This window comes from Hyla sarda, chromosome 8, assembly GCF_029499605.1.
Source record: "Hyla sarda isolate aHylSar1 chromosome 8, aHylSar1.hap1, whole genome shotgun sequence".
Lineage (NCBI taxonomy): Eukaryota > Metazoa > Chordata > Amphibia > Anura > Hylidae > Hyla > Hyla sarda.
Window position 1 is genome coordinate 176,159,305 of NC_079196.1, and position 23,525 is coordinate 176,182,829.

General features: G+C 44.2%; 2 protein-coding genes across 8 annotated transcripts in view; one reads left to right on the forward strand and one right to left on the reverse strand.

The window, feature by feature from the left end:
• LOC130284782 (uncharacterized) overlaps positions 1-7,149 on the reverse strand; it is a 63,275-nt gene extending 56,126 nt beyond the window's left edge. For all 7 annotated transcript variants that reach the window (XR_008847142.1, XR_008847143.1, XR_008847141.1 and 4 more), the window contains exon 1: positions 7,059-7,149. The gene's annotated coding sequence lies outside the window, so the exon portion shown is untranslated. The remainder of the gene's footprint in view (positions 1-7,058) is intronic.
• The window catches only part of VPS35L (VPS35 endosomal protein sorting factor like), a 169,770-nt gene continuing 153,388 nt past the window's right edge, over positions 7,144-23,525 (forward strand). The window contains exons 1-2 of the mRNA XM_056535528.1: positions 7,144-7,301; positions 21,122-21,221. Coding sequence (XP_056391503.1) covers positions 7,267-7,301; positions 21,122-21,221 — 135 coding nt within the window. The 5' untranslated portion in view covers positions 7,144-7,266. The remainder of the gene's footprint in view (positions 7,302-21,121; positions 21,222-23,525) is intronic.

Consider the following 23,525-nt stretch of genomic DNA (forward strand, 5'->3'; position numbering starts at 1 on the left):
TGGAAGTTTAGCAGTAGCTAAATACATGCTTAATGCAAAGTTCAACCATGATCTTTAAATTCTCGGCGCTCTGCCAGGGCCTTCTCCTACCCCACCGGGGCCGATCCGAGGACCTCACTAAACCATCCAATCGGTAGTAGAGACATGCGGTGTGTACAAAGGGCAGGGACTTAACCCCTTAAGGACTGAGCGATTTCACGTTTTTGCATTTTCATTTTTTCCTCCTTGCCTTTAAAAAATCATTACCCTTTCAATTTTGCACCAAAAAATCTGTATTATGGCTTATTTTTTGCGCCACCAATTCTACTTTACAGTGACAATAGTCATTTTACCGAAAAATCCACGGCGAAAGGAAAAAAAAATTTATTGTGCGACAAACTTGAAGAAAAATGCCATTTTGTAAATTCTGGGGGCTTCCGTTTCTACGCAGTACATTTTCCGGTAAAAATGACACCTTACCTTTATTCTGTAGGTCCACACGGTTAAAATGATACCCTACTTGTATAGGTTTGATTTTGTATTACTTCAGAATAAAATCATAAATACATGCAGGAAAATTTATACGTTTAAAATTGTCATTTTCTGAGCCCTATAACTTATTTTTCTGTGTTCAGGGCGCTATTAGGGCTAAAATTTTTGTGCCGTGATCTGAAGTTTTTAGCGGTACCATTTTTGTTCTGATCAGACTTTTTGATCACTTTTTATTCACTTTTTTGTGGTATAAAAAGTGATCAAAAATGCGCTATTTTGGACTTTGGAATTTCTTTGCGCGTACACCATTGAACGTGCGGTTTTAAAGGCGGTATATTTTTATAATTCGGACATTTCCGCATGTGGCGATACCACATATGTTTATTTTTATTTACACTGTTTTATTTTGTTACTAGGAAATGCCGGGTGATTTAAACTTTTAATTCAGAAGGGAATACCTGAAAGGGTTCACTTTTTTTTTAACCCCTTCTTTTTGCGAGCTCATAGCTCCTATAGGGACCTATGAGCTTGCAATGGCTGACTGCATACACAGATTGTTGCCTTGCCGTTGCATGGCAACAAGCTGAGTGATCAGCGGTTGATTGCTCCATGCCTGAATTACAGGCTGGAGCAATCAATCAGAGCCGGGACGCCGACGGAAGAAGGTAGGGACCTTCTTCTCTCCTGGTAGCTGATCGGGGCATCGCGATGACCCCGATCAGCCCGACTGAGCAGTCGGGAAGCATTTATTTTTACTTGAGATACGGCGCTCAGCTTTTATCGCCGCATCGGAAGGGTTAATAGCGCGTGGCCGAACGATCGCGGCCGCGCGCTATTAGCCAGGGGTCCCCGCGTTATAGACAGGGACGGGACTTAGGACATATTCTTACGTCCTAAGTCCTTAAGGAGTTAATGAACCCGAGCTTATGACCCGCACTTAGTTGTGATTCTTCTTTCCTGGCAAATAATTGCAATCCCTGATCCATATCGCGAACGGGGTTCAGCGGGTTACCCGCACCTGTCGGTGAAAGACAGACACACGCTGGTCCGTTCAGTGTAGCGCACGTGCAGCCCCGGACATCTGAGGGCATAACACACCTGTTATTGCTCGATCTCGCGATTGATCGTGCTATGTAAGGGGTTATTAAAGCCTCTTGGGTACTGCTGATGCCTACTCCTGACTGCTCCTGTGTCTTTCAGGAACTACTTGACTTTATGATGCTTCTGGGCTTGGGCTTTTAATTTTAGGATTTTTTGAAATACATACATGCTTATTTAAAATTTCAACATTTACGGTGCAATGTATGGGGTTATTAAACACTCTTGGGTAGTGTTTTTTTCGAATTTTCTGATAATTATCACAGTAATAAACTTGAATTTTCCAGAATAATAACCATTACACCATTGAACACTTGTTACGTGTGATTTTTAAGTAAAATTTTCCAAAAAATATGGAGAGGGATGAACTCTGCTTCTTTATTTCATAAAAAATTATTTTAGAGAAGAATGTCTTTTGGTGGTCCACCGTCCTGCATTATAGAGTCTTCTGGACTCTTGGATATTGTCAGGATCCGGATAGGTATGCAGCGAGGACACTGGTGGTGGATCCTCTGTGTCAGTGGGGATATGACGTGGGCCGTACCAGGGGAACGGAGTCTAAGGGGTTAATGGTTTTCACCAGAGCCCGCCGCAAAGCAGGATGGACTTGCAGCGGCAGGTAACCCCCCAGGTCGTTCCACCCGATAGCGACTTAACCCCAGCTGACACAGGCGCGGTACAAAGGGACAAGGCAAGAGCAAGGTCGGACGTAGCAGAAGGTCAGGGCAGGCAGCAAGAGTCGTAGTCAGGGGCAACAGCAAAAGGCCTGGAAACACAGGCTTGGGAACACACTAAACGCTTTCACAGGGCACAAGGCAACAAGATCCGGCGATGGCAGGAAGGGGAAGTGGGTTTTTATAAGGAAGGCACAGGTGCAGGTACTGATTGGGCCAGGCGCCAATCAATGGCACACTGGCCCTTAAAATTTCAGAGAGCCGGCGCGCGCGCCCTAGGGAGCAGGGCCGTGCGCGCCGGGACTGAGCAGACAGAGGACGGGGCAGGTGAGGAGATTGGGATGCGACCCGCGGGCGTGTGCGTCCCGCTACGCGGATCGCATCCCCGCCGGTGACACTAGTGCAGCGCTCCCGGTCAGCAGGGGCGCTGCACGGAGACGAACGCCGCGAGCGCTCCGGGGAGGAGCAGGGACCCGGAGTGCTCGGCGTAACAGATATGCGCTTGTTCTTAAACAAAGGTACAAAAGCCAAAAATGGCCGGTCAGGGCTATGGAGACGTTGCGCCTACATCTTACGGCCACATGAGCCCTGTGGGTGCTTGTGAGATTAGGTCCTTTGTACCCACACGGCGGGGTCCGGGACACAAATTTTGATTTAAATAAAAAATAAAATAAAAAAAAAACAGACATTTCAATGGTCTCCTCATGCTGCAGCCAACTCCAGGCTGCGTCATTCAGGTAATATATAGAGAGCACCCGCTGTCCTAAATTTTCGTCAAAAATGTTTGTCTTTTTATTAGGGATTGTGAAGCTTTGGTGCGTACTCATGCATCAGCCAACTCCAGCCTGTGTCATTCAGGCAATATATGGTTTACTGATGGCGCTGCTGGGCCTGGGTCTGGGAATTTCAAATTTTTTCATAGGTAGCACCCGCTATCCAAAAGTCTTCTTCATAAATTTCTACAATTGTTGTGTTTTTTTGGGGGGGATTGTGAAGCCCTGGTGTGTACTCATGCATCAGCCAACTCCAGGCTGTGTCATTCAGGCAATATATAGGTAGCACCCGCTGTCCTAAATATTCTTACATTTTTTTTTTTTTAAATGGTTGTTTTTTCTTTGGGATTCTGAAGCCCTGGTGTGTACTCAATGCTACTTCCTGCTACACTCTGTCAGCCTGTTGGTCGTGTGACAGTGTGCTACTCAGCCTCCACTGTGTCTTAAGCCTCCACTGCCCGGACAAGTCTCAGTGGCCCTTCAGCATACCATGTGTGCAGGGCACGGCGGTGTCACACTGTTCTTCACATGGTTTGCCTTGGCGAAAAGTCTTGGAAACAATGGCCGGTCAGGGCAATTGAGACGTTGCGCCTACATCTCATGGCCACATGAGCCCTGTGGGGGCTTGTTGTATTTGGTCCTTCGTACCTACACGCTGGTGTACGGGACATTGAAAGTTTGTTTTAAATTTCAAATCAAAAAATGATGGCACTGCTGGGCCTGGGTCTGGGAATTTTTAATTTTCTCCCTCTAAAGCACCCGCTATCCAAAATCTTCGGTTTAAATTTCTTAATTCATCTTTTAATCTTAGGGATTGTGAAGGCCTAATGCCTACTCATGCTGCGGACTGTGCCATTCATCCACTATATGGTCTCCTCATGCTGCCAACACCTCCACGCTGTGCCATTCAGACACTATATGGTCTCCTCATGCTGCCAACACCTCCACGCTGTGTCATTCAGCCACTATATGGTCGCTTCATGCTGCCAACATGTCCGCACTTTGTCATTCAGCCACTATATGGTGTACTCATGCTGCCAACACCTCCACGATGTGCCATTCAGCCACTATATGGTCTCCTCATGCTGCCAACACCTCCACGCTGTGCCATTCAGCCACTATATAGTGTCCTCATGCTGCCAACACCTCCACGCTGTGTCAGCCACTTTATGGTGTCCTCATGCTTCAGCCTCATCCAAGCTGTGTCATTCAGCCACTATATGGTGTCCTCATGTTGCCAACACCTCCAGGCTGTGCCATTCAGCCACTATATGGTCTCCTCATGCTGCCAACACCTCCACGCTATGTCATTCAGTCACTATATGGTCTCCTGACACTGATGCCACCACCAGGCTCCGTCATTGTGCTGCTGTGCGGCAGTGATTCTAAAAGCAATGCCGGTAATCTGCATGTTATTCTGAATATCAGTATTATTTCACTACCCCAGCACACTCCATATGCGTTTTAGAACAACATATCCCTATAGAGGCTGTATGTATGCTAGAAATAGCCTTTTTTTAATATAGATTCGTTGCGAAAAAATTTGGATCGAAACAAACTTTTTCGGAAAATTCGGCCGAATCGAATTTTTGAAAAGTTCGCTCATCACTAAGAGATCTAAGACCAACTTAGTGGGGCAAGGCAAGGTATTGCTATGTTAAGGCAAGACTTGCAGCAAATTAAAGAGTGGCAGGGATAGAGGAAAAAAGTAGGAGTGGTTGAAGGCATAGTAGGAAGTACCAAAAAAGAGATGACCAGACTGAAGAGGGTACTGGGACTGAAGTAAGGTATAGGGTTTTTCTTTTTTTCCCCCCTCTGCTGTGAGTAAATTGTAAATTGCCTAGTCGGGGTTGGGCTCAGGTTACGAGAAAATATCAGGTAGTTCCTGGTGTTTTCCATAGGGGAAGGGGGGTTGGAAGGAGCAGAGCGGACTTAGGGTACTTTTTATTTTTGTCTTTTTTCATATCCTAGATAAGTAATGAGAATTGTAATATGAAATGTGAGGAGGTTGGCTGATAGAATGCAGCGGTCTGAAAACAGCAATCTTCAAAGTAATAGAAAAACATTTACCAGAAACACACTTAAATGGGTACTTCACCCCTAGACATCTATGTCTGATTGCAGGGGTCCCGCCACTGGGGACCTCTGCGATCTTGGCTGCAGCACCCAAGACATCCGATGCACGGAGCGAACTTGCTCCGTGCCGGAGGACTGGCGACGGGCGGAGGCTCGTGATGTCACGTCCATGTCCCCTGAATTCAAGTTTATGGGAGGGGGCGTGACGGTCTTCAAGCCCCCTCCCATAGACTTGCATTCAGGGGGCATGGCTGTGACGTCACAAGCCTCAGGCTCTGCACCCTACGCTCTAAACGAACGCCGGGTGCAGCCGGGAGATCACGGGGGTGTCTAAGGGTGGAGTACCCCTTTAACATTAGAGAAAACTAGAATCTGACAGAGAAGGTGGGTCTCAAGTCAATATATGATTCATACGGGTTATTCAAGGTGGGGGGGGTAAGTGTGTTGATACATAAGGGAGTAGATCTTGAAGAACTGGGGTCAAAAATAGACTAAAAAGGAATATATATTTTTTATAACATAATTATTATGGTAAGAAGCTGCTGTTGGCGTTTGTCTATGTGCCTTACTCGTCCGGGGTTTTGTTTGGTCTATGCAAGTACAGATGAAGTGTAGGAAATATACCAATTGCAGTGATGGGTGATTATAATGCGGTTATGGATGAGGTAGAGGATAGATTGAGAATGGAAAGACAACAAATTAAACATACAGTATCACCCTTAAGGTGACTGGTTGAGGAGTTAGGGTGGGTTGATTTATGGAGGTCAAAAAATCCAGAGAAGAAGAAGATGTATTCATGCTATAGCAAATCCAAAAAATACATTGTCTCAAACAGTTTTGGCACTAGGTTCAGATGAGATTGTTTCCTGGGTACAAAATTTCAAGTACGAATCAAGGAGCATATCAGCCCATTCCCCATTAATGCTCCAGTTTCATCCCAAGATGAAAAGAAAAAGGGGAAATAAGAGTGGATTAATCTTGGTTGTAAATATAGGGGAGGATTTGGAAATAAAAAGGTGCAATCTTATTTCGAAATAAATTCTGGGACAGCGTCTGAGTGAATGGTCTGGGATGCTTTAAAAGCAGTAATTAGGGCCCTTACTCTTTATACCCCTACCATTAGGTCAGCGGCCCAACCGCGTTTAACCCCTTATAACAATCACTTATTCAAAATGCAGAAAATGTATATAGTTGGCAAGGTTGGCATCTGTTTTAATGCAAATCCACTGTTTGGGCCAGGCTGGATACAGTTGGATATTATGGAGGGGCCCTTACCCTTTATTTTTCAACCCTTTGGTCAGTGGCCCAACAGCGTTTAACCCCTTGAAATCACCATTTACTTATTCAAAATGTAGAAAATGTATATAGTTGGCAAGGTTGGCTCCTGTTTTAATGCCAAGCCACAGTTTCGGACAGGCTGGATACAGTTGGGTATTATGGAGAGGGCCTTACTCTTTATATTTCCATCCTTAATTCAGTGGCCCAATGGCGTTTAACCCCTTGAAATCACCAGTTACTTATTCAAAATGCAAAAAAATGTATCTAGTTGGCAAGGTTGGCACCTGTTTTCATGCCAGTTCAGTTTGGACCAGGCTGGAAACAGTTGGGTATTATGTAGGGGCCCTTACTCTTTATATTTCCATCCTTAATTCAGTGGCCCAATGGCGTTTAACCCCTTGAAATCATCAGTTACGTATTCAAAATGCAGATTTTTTTCATCCATTTTTTACTATTGTTTTTTTCAGGAAAAATACAAAATCTAGATTTTTTTCTTCTGAATCTGATTTTTCCCAAATAATATTAAACATTTATGTATAAAAAACTGATTTACTGCAGAGAAATAAGTGGAGAAAAGGTTTATTAGTCACAGTCATCTATAAGACCATGCGCGAATAAGAAACCAACTTCAGTGAATAAAAAACTGGACGAATAAGAAACCAACTTCAGCCTCGTGAGAAAACCTCACCTGCTACTAAAGCTTTTCTGCCTTCTCCTCACCAGCAAACCACTCATAAGCCCGCCAAATCACTTGCGTTTCCTACAGACTCCAGACTGGCTCCGCCTACTCGATTTTAGTCACATGACTGGTCACATGGTCATGACATCATCAGAGGTCCTTTAGCTGGCTAGGAAATAGTATCTACCAAAAGTTGACAGAATGCGCGTGCGGTCACATGACTCCGAAGCTGAAGATGGCTGCTGTACAGTGGTAAGATTCGTCTTCTGTTGCGGTCCGGCCCTATAATGGGTCCCGCTGGGTCCATTGGACCCAGGCGGCACCTTCACCTTCATGACCCCTTAGCGACCCATGACGGACCTAGTCTATCATGGTGCTGTTCAGGGTGTATGGACGGGCTCCTGACTCGAGCCCGCTCCATACCTAGTGTCCCCCAGCTGTTTTCAGTAGCCGGGGGCCGCCGTTAATAGCCGACATGCGGCAATCGCCGCGGTCGGCTATTAACCCTTCAGATCGCCGCTGTCAAAGCTGACAGCGGCGTCTAAAGGGACCTTCAACCTTTCCCTGGTGGTCTAGTGGAGTGGATCCCTTGTAGACTAGTAGAGTGGATCGCCCCCCCTCCCGCAGTACGATCGGGGGGTTGGCGATCCACCTCTGCTTCCTTTTGGTCCATGGCTCTGCATTTGATAGAGCCTGGCTGGACCAGGCTGGACCAAATTATTGCAGCTCACACAGATCAATGAAGTTCTATGGAATTTCATTGATCTATATGAGGAATCTACTGATTCCTCCTAATAGTCCCCTTAGGGACCAATAAAGTGAAAAACAAAACACATTAACCCCTTTCTTAAATGTTCAAATCACCCCCCCCCCTTTTCTGATTTTTAATAATAAAAACCATGTAAACATTCCGCATGTGTAATTGTCCAAACTTTTAAAATATAACATATATCCCGTACGGTGAATGGCGTTAAAGTGAAAAAATACAAAATCCCAGAATTGTATTTTTTTTAATTTTTTTTTTTATGTCCTTCTGATATGCAATGGCATATATATAAATATTTTATTTTTTTGGTGGGGCCCGGCCCTGCTTCTCTCTATAATAACGCATCGCTGTTCACATTATGGGATGCACCGCACTGCATCCATATGTATTGTGACCCTTAACGTGTGTATAGAAGCGTCTTGTCCTAAATGTGGGGTTCAGACTGTGGACGTTGCTTGCAGCCTTAGTGTATTGTAACATAGACTGGCTGAGGCTAAGTTTCCACTTGTTTTTTTTTTTTCTGGCCAAAAAAACGAGAGAAAAAACGTTAATAAATTTTTCTGCGTTTTGCCATTTTTCTTCTGGCGTTTTTGCCTTTTTGTGGAAACTGCATTTTTGGCCCCTTTGGCAGTTTCCCGGCAGTTTTATTTTTTAAAGAATTTTGTTGGGTAACAAAAAAAAAAAAGTCATGAGTGACACCTTTCCCTTACTGCAGGTACTACTGCTCCCAACATGTAGCACACTCTGCTCCATGCTGGGAGCCGTAGTACCTACAGATCGCAGTGGGTGTCACCCCCTGACACCCGTTGTGATCCTCCTGTATAATGTACAGAAGCCGGCAGCATGGCCGCACTTCTCCCTCTCCTGCCGGGCACTGTACTCTGTGTGAACCATCCGGCCAATCACAACTTTCAGCGTCAAATATGAATCTGTGATGTGAAGAGAGCTTCACATCACAGAAGAATACAGTGCCGGGCAGCAGAGCGGAGAAGTGCGGCCGTGCTGCCGGCTTCTGTAGATTATACAGGAGAATCGCAACGGGTGTCAGGAGTGACACCCGCTGCTATCTTGTCTATTAACCCCTTAAGGACGCAGGACGTAAATGTACGTCCTGGTGAGGTGGTACTTAACGCACCAGGACGTACATTTACGTCCTGTGCATAACCGCGGGCATCCGATCATTCGTAACGCCGCACGGAGGTCCCCTCTCCTTCCTCCGTCCGGCTCCCGGCGTCTCCTGCTCTGGTCTGTGATCGAGCAGACCAGAGCAGGAGATGACCGATAATACTGATCTGTTCTATGTCCTATACATAGAACAGATCAGTATTAGCAATCATGGTATTGCTATGAATAGTCCCCTATGGGGACTATTCAAGTGTAAAAAAAAAAATGTAAAAGTAACAGTAAAAAAAAAGTGAAAAATCCCCTCCCCCAATAAAAAAGTAAAACGTCCGTTTTTTCCTATTTTACCCCCAAAAAGCGTAAAAAACATTTTTTATAGACATATTTGGTATCACCGCGTGCGTAAATGTCCGAACTATTAAAATAAAATTTTAATGATCCCGTACGGTGAACGGCGTGAACGGAAAAAAAAAATAGTCCAAAATTCCTACTTTTTTAATACATTTTATTTAAAAAAAATTATAAAAAATGTATTAAGTTTTTTATATGCAAATGTGGTATCAAAAAAAAAGTACAGATCATGGCGCAAAAAATGAGCCCCCATACCGCCACTTATACGGAAAAATAAAAAAGTTAGAGGTCATCAAAATAAAGGGATTATAAACGTACTAATTTGGTTAAAAAGTTTGTGATTTTTTTTAAGCACAACAATAATATAAAAGTATGTAATAACGGGTATCATTTTAATCGTATTGACCCTCAGAATAAAGAACACACGTCATTTTTACCATAAATTGTACGGCGTGAAAACAAAACCTTCCAAAATTAGCAAAATTGCGTTTTTCGGTTTAATTTCCCCACAAAAATAGTGTTTTCTGGTTGCGCCATACATTTTATGATATAATGAGTGATGTCATTACAAAGGACAACTGGTCGCGCAAAAAACAAGCCCTCATACTAGTCTGTGGATGAAAATATAAAAGAGTTATGATTTTTAGAAGGCGAGGAGGAAAAAATGAAAACGTAAAAATTTTATTGTCTGAGTCCTTAAGGCCAAAATGGGCTGAGTCCTTAAGGGGTTAATGCAGGTACTACAGCTCCCAGCATGGAACAGTCTGTTTCATGCTGGGAGTAGTAGTAGTACCTAAATAATTTATAAAATAAAGAGAATAAAGTTTTAAAAAAGAAATAATCACACACACTTTATAAAACACATTTAACAAACATAGTTTAACAAAATTAATTTTAAAAATATATTATTTTTACAATTAAATGGCCCCTTTATCCATTTTTAATATTGCCAGCTACATATTTATGTCCCTGCCCGCTCACATAAATTGGTCCCTGATTGAAAATTAATAAAAATTTCATTCTAAAAAATATAAATTTCATTCCCTCCAATTTTTCCCATCCCTACGGTCTTTTTATTTTTTCTTCTTTAATGGTAACCTATGAAATGTAATACCGTATATACTCGAGTAAAAGCCGAGTTTTTCAGCATGATTTTTTTTTGTGCTGAAATTTGCGTACCTCCAGATGTTGCAAAACTACGAGCATGCTGGGAGTTGTAGTTTTGAAACATCTGGAGGTCCGCAGGTTGAAGACCACTGCGTGGGCCTTCGTCATCATCCAGACCCCCCCCTTTAGTTTTCTACTCACCTCCCCTCGGTGGGAAGGAAGGGTGAGCTGGTCCGGGCCACCTATGCTGAAGGGACCGTCCGGTGGGGAGGCTTAGTCGTTCCGGGCTGTCCATCTTCACCGGGAGGCCCTCTTCTCCACTCGTTCCGGGCCGGCCTCGGACTAGTGACGTTGCCTTGACGACGCCGCACAGGGACGTTCATGCGTAGCAGACGTCCCTGCGCATGAACGTCCCTGTGTGTAGTCGTCAAGGCCGATGGCTGTCCGGGCATGCTGGGAGTTTTAGTATTGCAACATCTGGAGGTCTGCAGGTTGAAGACCACTGCGCGGGCCTTCGTCATCATCCAGACTCCCGCCTTTAGTTTTCTACTCACCTCCCCTCGGTGGGAAGGAAGGGTGGGCTGGTCCGGGCCATCTATGCTGCAGGGACCGTCCGGTGGGGAGGGTTAGTCATTCCGGGCTGTACATTTTCACCGGGAGGCCCTCTTCTCCGCTCTCTCCGGGCCGGCCCCGGACTAGTGACGTTGGGGAGAGATGATGACAGGGTGATGATGACGGGGTTGAAAATGACAGGCTGATGATGACGGGGGTGATGATGATGGGTGGAAAATGACAGGGTGATGATGACGGGGTGTTAATGATGGGGGTCTGGGTGATGACATGGGGGGGGGGGATGATGTATTTCCCACCCTAGGCTTATAGTCGAGTCAATAACGTTTCCTGGGTTTTTGGGGTGAAATTAAGGGCCTTGGCTTATAATCGGGTCAGCTTATACTCGAGTATATACGGTAATTAAAAAAAAAAAAAAAAAAAAAAAAAAAAGCTAACTCCATCCATTTTTTGGATCGCTAAATTCCAAAAAAGAATAAAAACCGCACGCTAAAACGCCAAAGTTAAAACCCACAGGGCGTTTTTCTTGGCTGGACTTTTATGCGAGAAAAACACAATGATATCTGTTAAAAAAATGCCTTCTACAATTCTGAAAAACTGCCAAGGAGCAGGAAAACGCCAAAGAAGAGTGAAAAAATGCCAAAAAGATTTAAAAAAGAAAGAACGCCAAACTGAAAAACGCCAAGTGGATATGGCATTTTGCAGTTCCCTATAGACTTGCAGCTACCAGCTGGCCGCAGTGTCTTTTTTTTTTTTTACAAAAAAAGAAAAACCCATGTGGCAGGATGGGTGTGTTTATTGGCGTTTTTGCCCCCCCCAAAAAAAAAAAAAAGTGGAAACTTACCCTAAGGCTAGGTTCACACTACGGAATCTCCGGGCAGAAAATTTCCGCCCGGAGATTCCGAGTGTGGCCAGCGCCGACACTGCGGTCTCCAATAGACTGCAATGTGTTCCGTGAGTATTTCCGCCTGAAGAATGAGCAGCGCCATTCTTCGGGCGGAAATTTTCAAGCAGATTTTCCATTCACAAATTCCGAAGTGTGAATTTGTGAATGGAATCCCATTCACCACACTATACCTTTTAGTAAGCGGAATTTCTGCCTGCAATTTCAAAGCAGAGTTGCAGGCGGAAATTCCGTAGTGTGAACCCAGCCTTAGTCTCCAATGAAGCATCACGAGAGATTGATCTGTATTAGTATAAAGGTTATAGTGGAGATGTTGCTCAAGGCAACCAATCAGGGCGCTGCTTTCATTTCCAAACAACATAAGAGCTTAGAGGGGGATTTATCATAACCTGTCCAGAGGAAATGTTGCCCATAGCAACCAATCAGATCGCTTCTTTCATTTTTAACAAGGCCTCTGCAAAATGAAAGAAGCAATCTGGTTGCTATGGGCAACTGGGCAACTTTTCCTTTGCACAGGTTTTGATAAATCCCCCCCCCCCCCCCTTAGATCTGGTTGGTCCTGTGGACCACCACCACCCTTCCCCTAGTGCTGTATTTGCCAACTACGGTGACTGCAGCTGTTGCAAGACAACAAGCCTTTGGCTGTCCGGGCCTGATGGGAGTTGCCATTTTGCAACAGGTGGAGGCACCCTGGTTGGGAAGATCTGTCCTAGTGAGCCCTATGACAAACCTCATGGACGTACTTAAAGGGGAACACCCCAAAAGAAAACTTTTTATTGATCATCAAAGGGGGAGTCCTGTGTCCTGGGGGACTGTGTAATAATAATGTAGCCTTCTGTTTTTATCAGAGTGGATACAGGCTGCCATAACATGAGTATATTGGCCAATAGGTAGGAAGAATGGACAGCAAATAGCGCTGTTGCTTGATCTTCTATTTTCAGAAGTATTGGACGCTTTATGTGGCGGATATATGTTGTCTGGTTTGGAGGAGCTGCAGCTTATCCCTGCCTATTACTATATGCCTGTACCAGGGCTGTGCCTGTATAGTAGCGTTTTCCAACCAGGGTGCCTCTAGTTGTTGCAAATCTACAACTCCCAGCATGCCCGGACAGCCTTCGGCTGTCCGGGCATGCTGGGAGTTGTAAATTTCCAACAGCTGGAGACACCCTGGTTGGGGAAACACTGCTGTTGGTTTTAAACTTTTAGATTGATGACCTTTACTACACCTTCCGAGAATACAACATTCGTACATCAGACCCTTTTGGGAATGTTGCAGACTGACGCTACAACTACAAGACACTCTCCAAGTAAAAGACATAAATGGCCCCATTCACACTATATATTTCCGAGTGGAATTCCACGCTGCGAAATACAGTGCAGCAGCCTCCCATTGCTTTCATTGGGATTCTGCTGCACCATTCACGCAAAATTCCGGACCCCAGACTCCACCGAAATAATAAACATGTTTATTCTTTTAGCAGAATGTCTCCGGAAATGCATTGACTTCTATGGAGGCAGAAGCAGGCAAGCGCTGGCTTCTTCTGCATGCACCTGCTACAGATGGATTCCGTAGTGTGATGGAGTCACTTAGGCTAAGTTTCTACTTTTTTTTTCTTTTTTTGGGGCAAAACGCCCAGAAAAACGCCAATTCTGCCGCATAGCGTTTTTATGGTAAAAAATGCTGCGCCCAGATGTTAGCTGTAAATCAATGAGAAATCGCAAATTTCTAATTCCACTTGGATGTTTTTCACTTTGGCGCTTTTTCACTTTTTTTTGCGTTTTTTTTCAGCTCCTTGGCATTTTGAAAAACGCTGTATGTTGCTCAAACCGGTGTTTTTACTCAAAATCGTTGCGTTTTGCTCCAATAGAAGTCTATGGGAGTGAGAAAACGCCAAGAAAAACGATATGTGGGTTTTAACTTTGGCGTTTTTGCTTTAGCGATCCAAAAAAGTGATGGAGATAGCTGTTTTGAATAAAATTTCGTAGGGTACCATTAAAAAAAAAAAAAATTGTATCTACCGAAATTTATATTTTTTTATAAAAATTTTTTTTATTACTTTTTAATCAGCGATCAATTTATGTGTGCGGGGAAATAAAAATGTAGCCGACAATTATAAAAATGTATTGTGTGTGTGTGTTTTTTCACTTTTTTTTCTTTATTTTTGACATTTTTTTAGTTAGTACTACTACTCCCAGCATGGAACACACTGTTCCATGATGGGAGTAGCACTACCTGTACTAATAGACAGATCACCCATTGCGATTCTCCTATATAATGTATAGATGCGGCGGCCGCTCTTCTATGGTCCCTGCCCTGACGTATATGTACACCTATTCATATTTCCCACAGAGTTGTGATTGGCCAGATGGTTCCAGCCAATCACAGCTCTCTGTGAGAAATAGGAATATGTGTATATATGCGTCAGTGCAGGGACCATAGAAGACAGTCCGGCCGCATCTATACATTATACAGGAGGATCACAGCAGGTGTCAGGAGGAGTGACATCCGCTGTGATCGTCCTGTCTATAGCAGAGATGCAGAGCGGCTGTATACACGATACTCGGCCACTCATTCATCTTTTCCTCAGAGCTGTGATTGGCCGGATGGTAGCAGCCAATCACAGCTCTGGGCGGAAAATATGAATGAGTGATATGAATTTCTATTGACATCACTGGCCGGAGTATAGTGCGGAGAGGCGAGCGATGTATGTATTGCATCTCTGCTATATTATGGACGATCGCATCGGGTGTCACGACTGAGACCCGGGGCGATATGTCTATATTACAGGTACTACCACCACCGCCACGCCCCCTCCATATATCTCTATGGGAGAGCCGTTTGGCTATTTTCAGTTCTCCTATAGAGAGAAATGGAGGGGGCGGGGGTCATGAAGCGCCACTCTATGGGAGAGCCGGGGCTCCGTACAGACAATCGCGGCCACAGCGCTTGAACCCCCTGCGATCTAAAACTTATCCCCTATTCTGTGATGAGACGAGTCCTTTAACCCCTTAAGGACGAAGCTCATTTTGACCTTGAGGAACCGGCTAATTTTTGTTTTTGCACTTTCATTTTTTCTTCCTCCCCTTCTAAAAATCATAACGCTTTCAATTTTGCACCTACAGACCCATATAATGGCTTATTTTTTGCATCGCCAATTGTTCTTTGTAAGGACATCAATAATTTAATAAAAATCTACTGCAAAACCAAAAAATATATATTTGTGGGGTGAAATTGAAAAAATAAAAGCCAAAACGCCATTTTGTAACTTTTGAGGGCTTCCATTTCTACACAGTGCAATTTTCAGTAAAAATTACACCTTATATTTATTCTGTAGGACCATACGGTCACAAGGATACCCAATTTATGTTGGTATTATTTTACTTTACAAAAATATTATAACTACATGATCCAAAATTAGTATGTTTAAAATTGTCATCTTCTGACCCCTATAACTTTTTTATTTTTCCGTATATGGTGATGTATGGAGGCTCATTTTTTGCACCGTGGTCTGTAGTCAGTACCATTTTTGTTGTGACTTTTTTATCGCTTTTTATTCATTTTTTATGATATATGAAGTGACCAAACAATTTTGGACTTATTTGGTATTTTTTAGGGATCGACCGATTATCGGTATGGCCGATATTATCGGCCGATAATCACGATTTTGGGCATTATCGTTATCGGCAATTACCTTGCCGATGAGCCGATAATGCCCCGCACCGCGACCGCCCCCCCTGACCCACCGTGTCGCACCCCCCACCGTAGTGCTGGGTGGTATACCGGTATGGATTTTTGCCCATACCGCTATACCGGTCGGGCCCCTCCCCCACCCTCCGAGTCAATTTAAAAAAAATAATAATAAACTTACCCGTAATGGGGGTGGTCCGGGCCATCCATCCTTCCTTCCTGTAGTGTCCGGCGCCATTCCGGGTGGAGGGTGCACCGGTCCAGGCTGTCCTTCTCCGGGGGTCCTCTTTTCCACTCCGGGCAGGCTCCGGCCTAGTACGCTTCATAGACGCCGCTACGCCGTGACGTCAGGTGCGTCGCTACGCAGCGTACTAGGCCGTAGCCTGCCCGGAGTGGAGAAGAGGACCCCCGGAGAAGGACAGCCCGGACCGGTGTACCCTCCACCCAGAATGCCGCCGGACACTACAGGAAGGAAGGATGGATGGGCCGGACCACCCTGACAGGTAGGGGGAGAGAAGCGGGTGGTGGTGGCGGCGGCGGCGGCGGCCTATGGCACCGCAAAAGCCACTGCAGTGCATTGATTTAAATCAATGACCTGCAGCGGTGTCGAGGGGGGGGATAAATAGCCGATAACTTATACCGGAATATCGGTATAAGTTATCGGCTATCGGCCCTAACCTCCACCGATTATCGGTATCGGCCCTAAAAAATCGATATCGGTCGATCCTTAGTATTTTTTTACATGTACGTCATCGACTGTATGGTTTAGCTAACCTTATATTTTAATAGTTTGGATATTTATACACGCGGCGGTACCACACATTTAATTAAAAAAAATGGGAAAAGGGGGGGTCAAACTTTTATTAGGGAAGGGGTTAATTCACTTTCATTAACTTTTTTAAAACTTATTTTTATTTTTTTTTTAGCCCCCATAGGGGGCTATAACATGCAATCTTCTAATTGCATACACTGTTCAATCCTATGCCCTAGCAGAGCATTGATCAGTGTTATGCAGGCTAAGAGCAGCAGAAGGCCGATCAGACGGCGAGAAGGCAGGTAAGGGCCCTCCCGCCGTCCACTCAGCTGATCGGGACCTGCGATGTTGCCGCGTATGTCCCGATCAGCTCCACTGAGCACTGTTAATCCCGCATTTTAGATGCCGCAATCAACTTTGGTTGCGGCGTCTAAATGGTTAATGCCAGACATCGGCTCTATCGGTAGTGCCCGGAATGAACCATAGGTCCTGGTTCCCCTTAGCAACTGGGACCCACTGGGTTTAACCCCTTAAGGACCCAGGATGTCCTGTGACGTCCTGGCACCCTGGGCTTTAAGGACCCAGGACGTCCTGTGACGTCCTGGCGGTTTCCGGTCCCTGCCGAGCGCAGATCAGAAGCGGATGCCTGCTGAAATGCTTCAGCAGGCATTCAGGACAAACGCCGAGGGGGGCCACGTAGGCCCCCCATGTCGGCGATCGTCGCAAATCGCAAGGGAAATCGCCCCTGCGATCTGCGGTGATACCGGGCTGATCGGGTCTCTGGGACCCGACCGCCCGGTAATTTTGCATGATCCCGGTTGTCACAGACAGCCAGGACCATGCTGAAGTATAGGAGCGAGGTGGCAAGCCTGCCACCTTCTCCTATCTCCTGCGATCCGTCGGTTAGCTAACCGACCAATCGCTGGGTGGGGGGCGGTTACTTCCTCCCGCCCTGCCCGGCCCCTGAAAGTCCGGAGAGAACGGGAGGAAGATCAGAGGATGCGACGGGGGAGAACTGGGGCCCGGCCCTGGTACTTACCTCGTCCCTGAAGACCCGGATCCCGGCGGCAGAGACGGCAGCGGTGGCGACAGGTGAATTGATCTTTGGCGGCGTTGTGGGACCTTTGCAGCAGTCCAGACCGCCATAAAGGGATCTGGACTGCTCCACTTACACTCCCTTACACTACAACTCCCAGCATGCCTAGACAGCCCTTGGCATCTGGGGATGCTGGGAGTTGCAGTTTTGCAACATCTGGAGGTCCACAGTTTTGGGACCACTGTGCCCTTCCAGATGTTGCAAAACTACACATCCTCAGCATGCCCTTACTGTCCAGGCATGCTGGGAGTTGTAGTTCTGTAACATCTCGCCCTTCAGATGTTGCAGAACTACAACTCCCAGCATGCCTGGACAGTTTTGGCATACTGGGAGTTGTAGTTTTGCAACATCTGGAAGGGCACAGATTCGGAACCACTGAATTAGTGGTCTGCAAACTGTAGTCCTCCAGATGTTGCAAAACTCCAACTCCAAGCATGCTGGGAGTTTTAGTTCGGCAACATCTGGCTCTAAAAATGTTGCCGAGCTACTACTTCCAGCATGGCTGAGAATGTTTGGGAGTTGTGGTTTTGCAACAACTAGAGGCACACTGGTTGGGAAACATTGTCTGTTTCCTAACTCAGTGTACATTCACATGGGCAGGGGGCTTACAGTGAGCATCAGGCTGCAAGTTTGCGATGCAGCAAATTTTGCGCGGCAGCTCAAACAATCCCCCGCCCGTGTGACTGTAATCTAAAAACACTACACTACACTAACACAAAATAAAATAAAAAGTAAAAAACGCTACATATACACATACCCCTACACAGCCCCCCTCCCCAATAAAAATGAAAAACGGCTGGTATGCCACTGTTTCCAAAATGGAGCCTCCAGCTGTTGTAAAACAACAACTCCCAGTATTGCCGGACAGCCGTTGACTGTCCAAGCATGCTGGAAGTTTTGCGACAGCTGGAGGCACCCTGTTTGGAAATCACTGGCGTAGAATACCCCTATGTCCACCCCTATGCAAATCCCTAATTCAGGCCTCAAATGCGCATGGCACTCTCACTTTGGAGCCCTGTCGTATTTTAAGGCAACAGTTTAGGGCCACATATGGGGTATCGCCGTACTCGGGAGAAATTGCCTAACAAATATTGGGGGGGCTTTTTCTCCTTTCACCCCTTATGAAAAGGTGAAGTTGGGGTCTACACCAGCATGTTAGTGTAAAAAAAAGAAATTTTTTACACTAACATGCTGGTGTTGCCCTATACTTTTCATTTTGACAAGAGGTAAAAGGGAAAAAAGCCCCCCAAAATTTGTAATGTAATTTATCCCGACTGCGGAGATACCCCATATGTGGGTGCAAAGTGCTCTGGGGGCGCACAACAAGGCCCAGAAGGGAGAGTGCACCATGTACATTTTGAGGTGATTTGCACAAGGGTGGCTGATTGTTACAGCGGTTTTGACAAGCGCAAAAAAAAAAAAAAAAAAAACACATGTGACCCCATTTCGGAAAACTACACCCCTCACGGAATGTAATGAGGGGTGCAGTGAGAATTTACCCCCCACTGGTGTCTGACAGATCTTTGGAACAGTGGGCTGTGCAAATTAAAAATTTTGTACAGCCCACTGTTCCAAAGATCTGACAGACACCAGTGGGGGATAAATGCTCACTGTACCCCTTGTTACGTTCCTCAAGGGGTCTAGTTTCCAAAATGGTATGCCATGTGGGGGTTATTTTGCTGTCCTGGCACCATAGGGGCTTCCTAAATGCGACATGCCCCCCGAGCAAAATTTGCTCTCAAAAAGCCAAATATGACTCCTTCTCTTCTGAGCATTGTAGTTCGCCCGTAGTGCACTTCAGGTCAACTTATGGGGTACCTCCATACTCAGAAGAGATGGGGTTACAAATTTGGGGGGGTATTTTCTGCTATTAACCCTTACAAAAATGTGAAATTTGGGGAGAAACACACATTTTAGTGACTTTAAAAAAAAAAAAAAAATTGTGAAAAACCTGTGGGGTATTAAGGCTCACTTTATTCCTTGGTATGTTCCTCAAGGGGTCTAGTTTCCAAAATGGTATGCCATGTGTTTATTTTATTAATTTTTTTTTTGCTGTTCTGGCACCATAGGGGCTTCCTAAATGCAACATGCCCCCTAAAAACCATTTCAGAAAAACGTACTCTCCAAAATCCCCTTGTCGCTCCTTCGCTTCTGAGCCCTCTACTGCGCCCGCCGAACAATTTACATAGACATATGAGGTATGTGCTTACTCGAGAGAAATTGGGCTACACATATAAGTATAAATATTCTCCTTTTACCCCTTGTAAAAATAAAAAAATTGGGTCTACAAGAACATGCGAGTGTAAAAAATGAAGATTGTGAATTTTCTCCTTCACTTTGTTGCTATTCCTGTGAAACACCTAAAGGGTTAAAACGCTGACTGTCATTTTGAATACTTTGGGGGGGGGGGGGGGGGGTGCAGTTTTTATAATGGGGTCATTTATGGGGTATTTCTAAGATGAAGACCCTTTAAATCCACTTCAAACCTGAACTTGTCCCTAAAAAAATTGTGATTTTGGAAATTTTGTGAAAAATTGGAAAATTGCTGCTGAACTTTGAAGCCCTCTGGTGTCTTCCAAAAGTAAAAACACGTCAATTTTATGATGCAGACATTAAGTGGACATATTGTATATGTGAATAAAAAAAAAAAATTTGGAATATCCATTTTCCTTACAAGCAGAGAGTTTCAAAGTTAGAAAAATTCAAAAATTTTCAAATTTTTCATCAAATTTTGGGATTTTTCACCAAGAAAGGATGCAAGTTACCACAAAATTTTACCACTATGTTAAAGTAGAATATGTCACGGAAAAACAATCTCTGAATCAGAATGATAACTAAAAGCATTCCAGAGTTATTAATGTTTAAAGTGACAGTGGTCTGATGTGCAAAAAATGGCCGGGTCCTAAGGTGTAAAATGGCTGGGTCCTTAAGGGGTTAAAGCGTTCTCCGTGCGTGAAAATGGTTTAAACCCCATTAAGGGGACCAGGGCGTACAGTTACGCCCTTGTTCCTTGCGGCCCTGTTTCCTGGTGGGGTTAAAATATCATAAGAAGATCTATGGAAATTAATCTAGCTAAACTGTTAACAATGCTTGTTATCTTGATACTGCTGCTTGATGATTTTTCATTATTATTTACATCCCCTGTATCGGTTGGATAATTGTCCTGTATAATCTAAAAATGATTATGTGGCAGATTTATCATTGTTGTCTTTGAAAAGTGAGTTTTGAAGTAATTGTTTTTGCTTTTGTTTTGCTTATGTGTGACACTTTTTTCATACTATCACAGGGGGTTTATTAATATGGCTTACATAAGCCAACGTTTTTTTTTTTTTTTTGATTCCTCCTTTCCTCTGTGACTCTTCTGTTCAAAAAGTCTCGGTTATGACTTTTTGTGAGACTTTTTAAAAGTGCCCTCCAAAGGCAGTTTTGTAGGCCAGATCTGACCTGTCTTTGACTTCCGACATCTTGGAGGGATTTGCCACTTCTTATTTTTTTTTTTGCCTACGTGCAACATTTGCACTTCATATATTCATGACCACTGCAAAGTGCAAACTGAAAATTGCTTAGGTAAGGCTGTTTGCTACTTAATGTGTACCCACAAAGGTCACAAAAAAAGTGCTTAGGCGCACGTGTGACATTTTGTGCACCCAGAGTAAGCAAAAAAAAGTTCTAAATGCAATGATATATTCCCCTTATATGTTTCTCCATATCCAGGCATTCCCGAGAAAGAAATTATTTAGATGAGCTGGAGTCATGTAGGCTGGAGAAGATACCTGTGGAATATGGAGATTACCATCCCTTAAAGAGCATCACTGTAAGTAGAATGCTGTCCCCTTAATAAATTAGGGATGCTTGCTATTTTACAGCTGGGTGGAATCCTTGTACTTTGAACTTTATTCAGAACTTCTTTTTTCAGTGAGTAGCTTTCAGAACTTTTTATCCCAAACTTATGTTTATGTCATACGGGGACCAGATCCGGTTGGGAATTGTGCAAACCGGGTGCTCCCAAATCCCACCCAGACCTAGTCTCGCATCTCATTCATTTGAATGAGCCGACCGGGGTCATATAGTGACTGAGGTCGGGTCATTTTTGCCCCGTATCCGTTTTTTGGGCCGGACTGAAAACCGCAGCATACCGCTGTTTTCTGTCCAGTCACAAAACTGGATATGGGGCAAAAATGAGCTGACCAGAGTCACTATATGACCCCGGTCAGCTCATTCAAATGAATGAGATGTGAGGTCAGGTTCGGTCCCCGTATGACGTAAACATAGTGTGAATGCCAAATGATTCTGCAGCAGCTGAGAAATATCTACTCACTAAACAGCTGCTGCAGAACCTGGACAGAGGAATGGAGGTCCTCTGTGCTGATCCCATGTAGCAGCTGAAGTCTGTTTATATGGAATGATATGTATCCCTCTTTTTAATAGTTTGTAATTAAGTTTCTAGATTTATAGAAAACTTGATATTTAGATTTCCTGGAAACTTGATTGAGGGGAAATTAGGGAGTCTGAACTGCAATACCAGACATGGACAGATGTGGTGCTGTTTCTGGTTAAAAAATGTAAGCACTTTTTTGTAATCTTGTACAACCCCTTAAAATATAGGTGTCATTTCATGTAACTTTTCAAGATAACCTGTTGTCTGTGTACACGAGGAGCAGCACTATTTTTGGTTATTATATGGCATTTTTCACCAGTTTAAAAAAGTTCCTGTATCCCTTCTAGAAAAATATAGGTTCCTGTTCCTGTACAAAAAGCCCACTTAACTATCACAAGGATTAACTGTAGTTCAATTAATTTTAAAAAATATGTAGAAAATTCTGTCTCATAACTTTTTTTTTTTTTTTTCTAAATTTAAAAAAATTGCCAAACCGATATTATTGACGTATTGCCAAGAGAGGAATTTTTTTTTTAAATGTGAGTGAGCATGTGAGTGAGCATTTTTTACAATATCTCAACGTGGAGCATTTTAAAAATGTTATGGTGCTGTTGCAGTTTTCATTTTGGCCTCAAGATGGTGCCATGTCATTTATTTATTTTTTTCTGCTCTGTCTACTTGCTGTGGGTTAGTGTATCCAACTTATGTCTTAGATCGTGGGGGGTTCAGAGCACTGGGGGCCCCTGCAATCTCCTGAACAGAGCACCAGCTCTTCCCTGGAGTGTCTGAAGGGGTTCAGTGGGGAAGAAAGGTATTTAGTCAGCCACCAGTTGTTCTAGTTCTTCCACTTAAAAAGATGAGTCCTGTAATATCATCAACTATGAGAAACAGAATGAGAAAAAAAAATCCATCTGATTTTTAAAGAATTTATTTGCATATTATGGTGGAAAATAAGTATTTGGTCAATAACAAAAGTTCATCTCAATACTTTGTTATATACCCTTTATTGACAATGACAGAGGTCAAACGTTTTCTGTAAGTCTTCACAAGGTTTTCACACTGTTGCTGGTATTTTGGCCCATTCCTCCATGCAGATCTTCTCTAGAGCAGTGATGTTTTGGGGCTGTCACTGGGTAACATGGACTTTCAACTCCCACCAAAGGTTTTCTATGGGGTTAAGATCTGGAGACTGGCTAGGCCACTCTAGAACCTTGAAATGCCTTCACAGTAGGTATGGTGTTCATTGGATGCAACTCAACATTATTTCTCCTCCAAACATGACGAGTTGAGTTTTTACCAAAAAGTTCTACTTTGGTTTCATCTGACCATATGACATTCTCCTAATCCTCTTCTGGATCATCCAAATGCTCTCTAGCAAACTTCAGACGGGCCCGGACATGTACTGGCTTAAGCAAGGGGACATTTTGGAATTTCATGATTTTAGTCCCTGGCAGGGTAGTGTGTTACTGATGGTAGCCTTTATTTCTTTGGTCCCAGCTCTCTGCAGATCATTCACTAGGTTCCCCGTGTGGTTCTGGGATTTTTGCTCACCGTTCTTGTGATCATTTTGACATCATGGGGTGAGATCTTGCGTGGAGCCCCAGATCGAGGGAGATTATCAGTGGTCTTGTATGTCTTCCATTTTCTAATAATTGCTCCCAAGGTTGATTTCTTCACACCAAGCTGCTTGCCTTTTGCAGATTCAGTCTTCCCAGCCTGGTTCAGGTCTACAATTTTTTG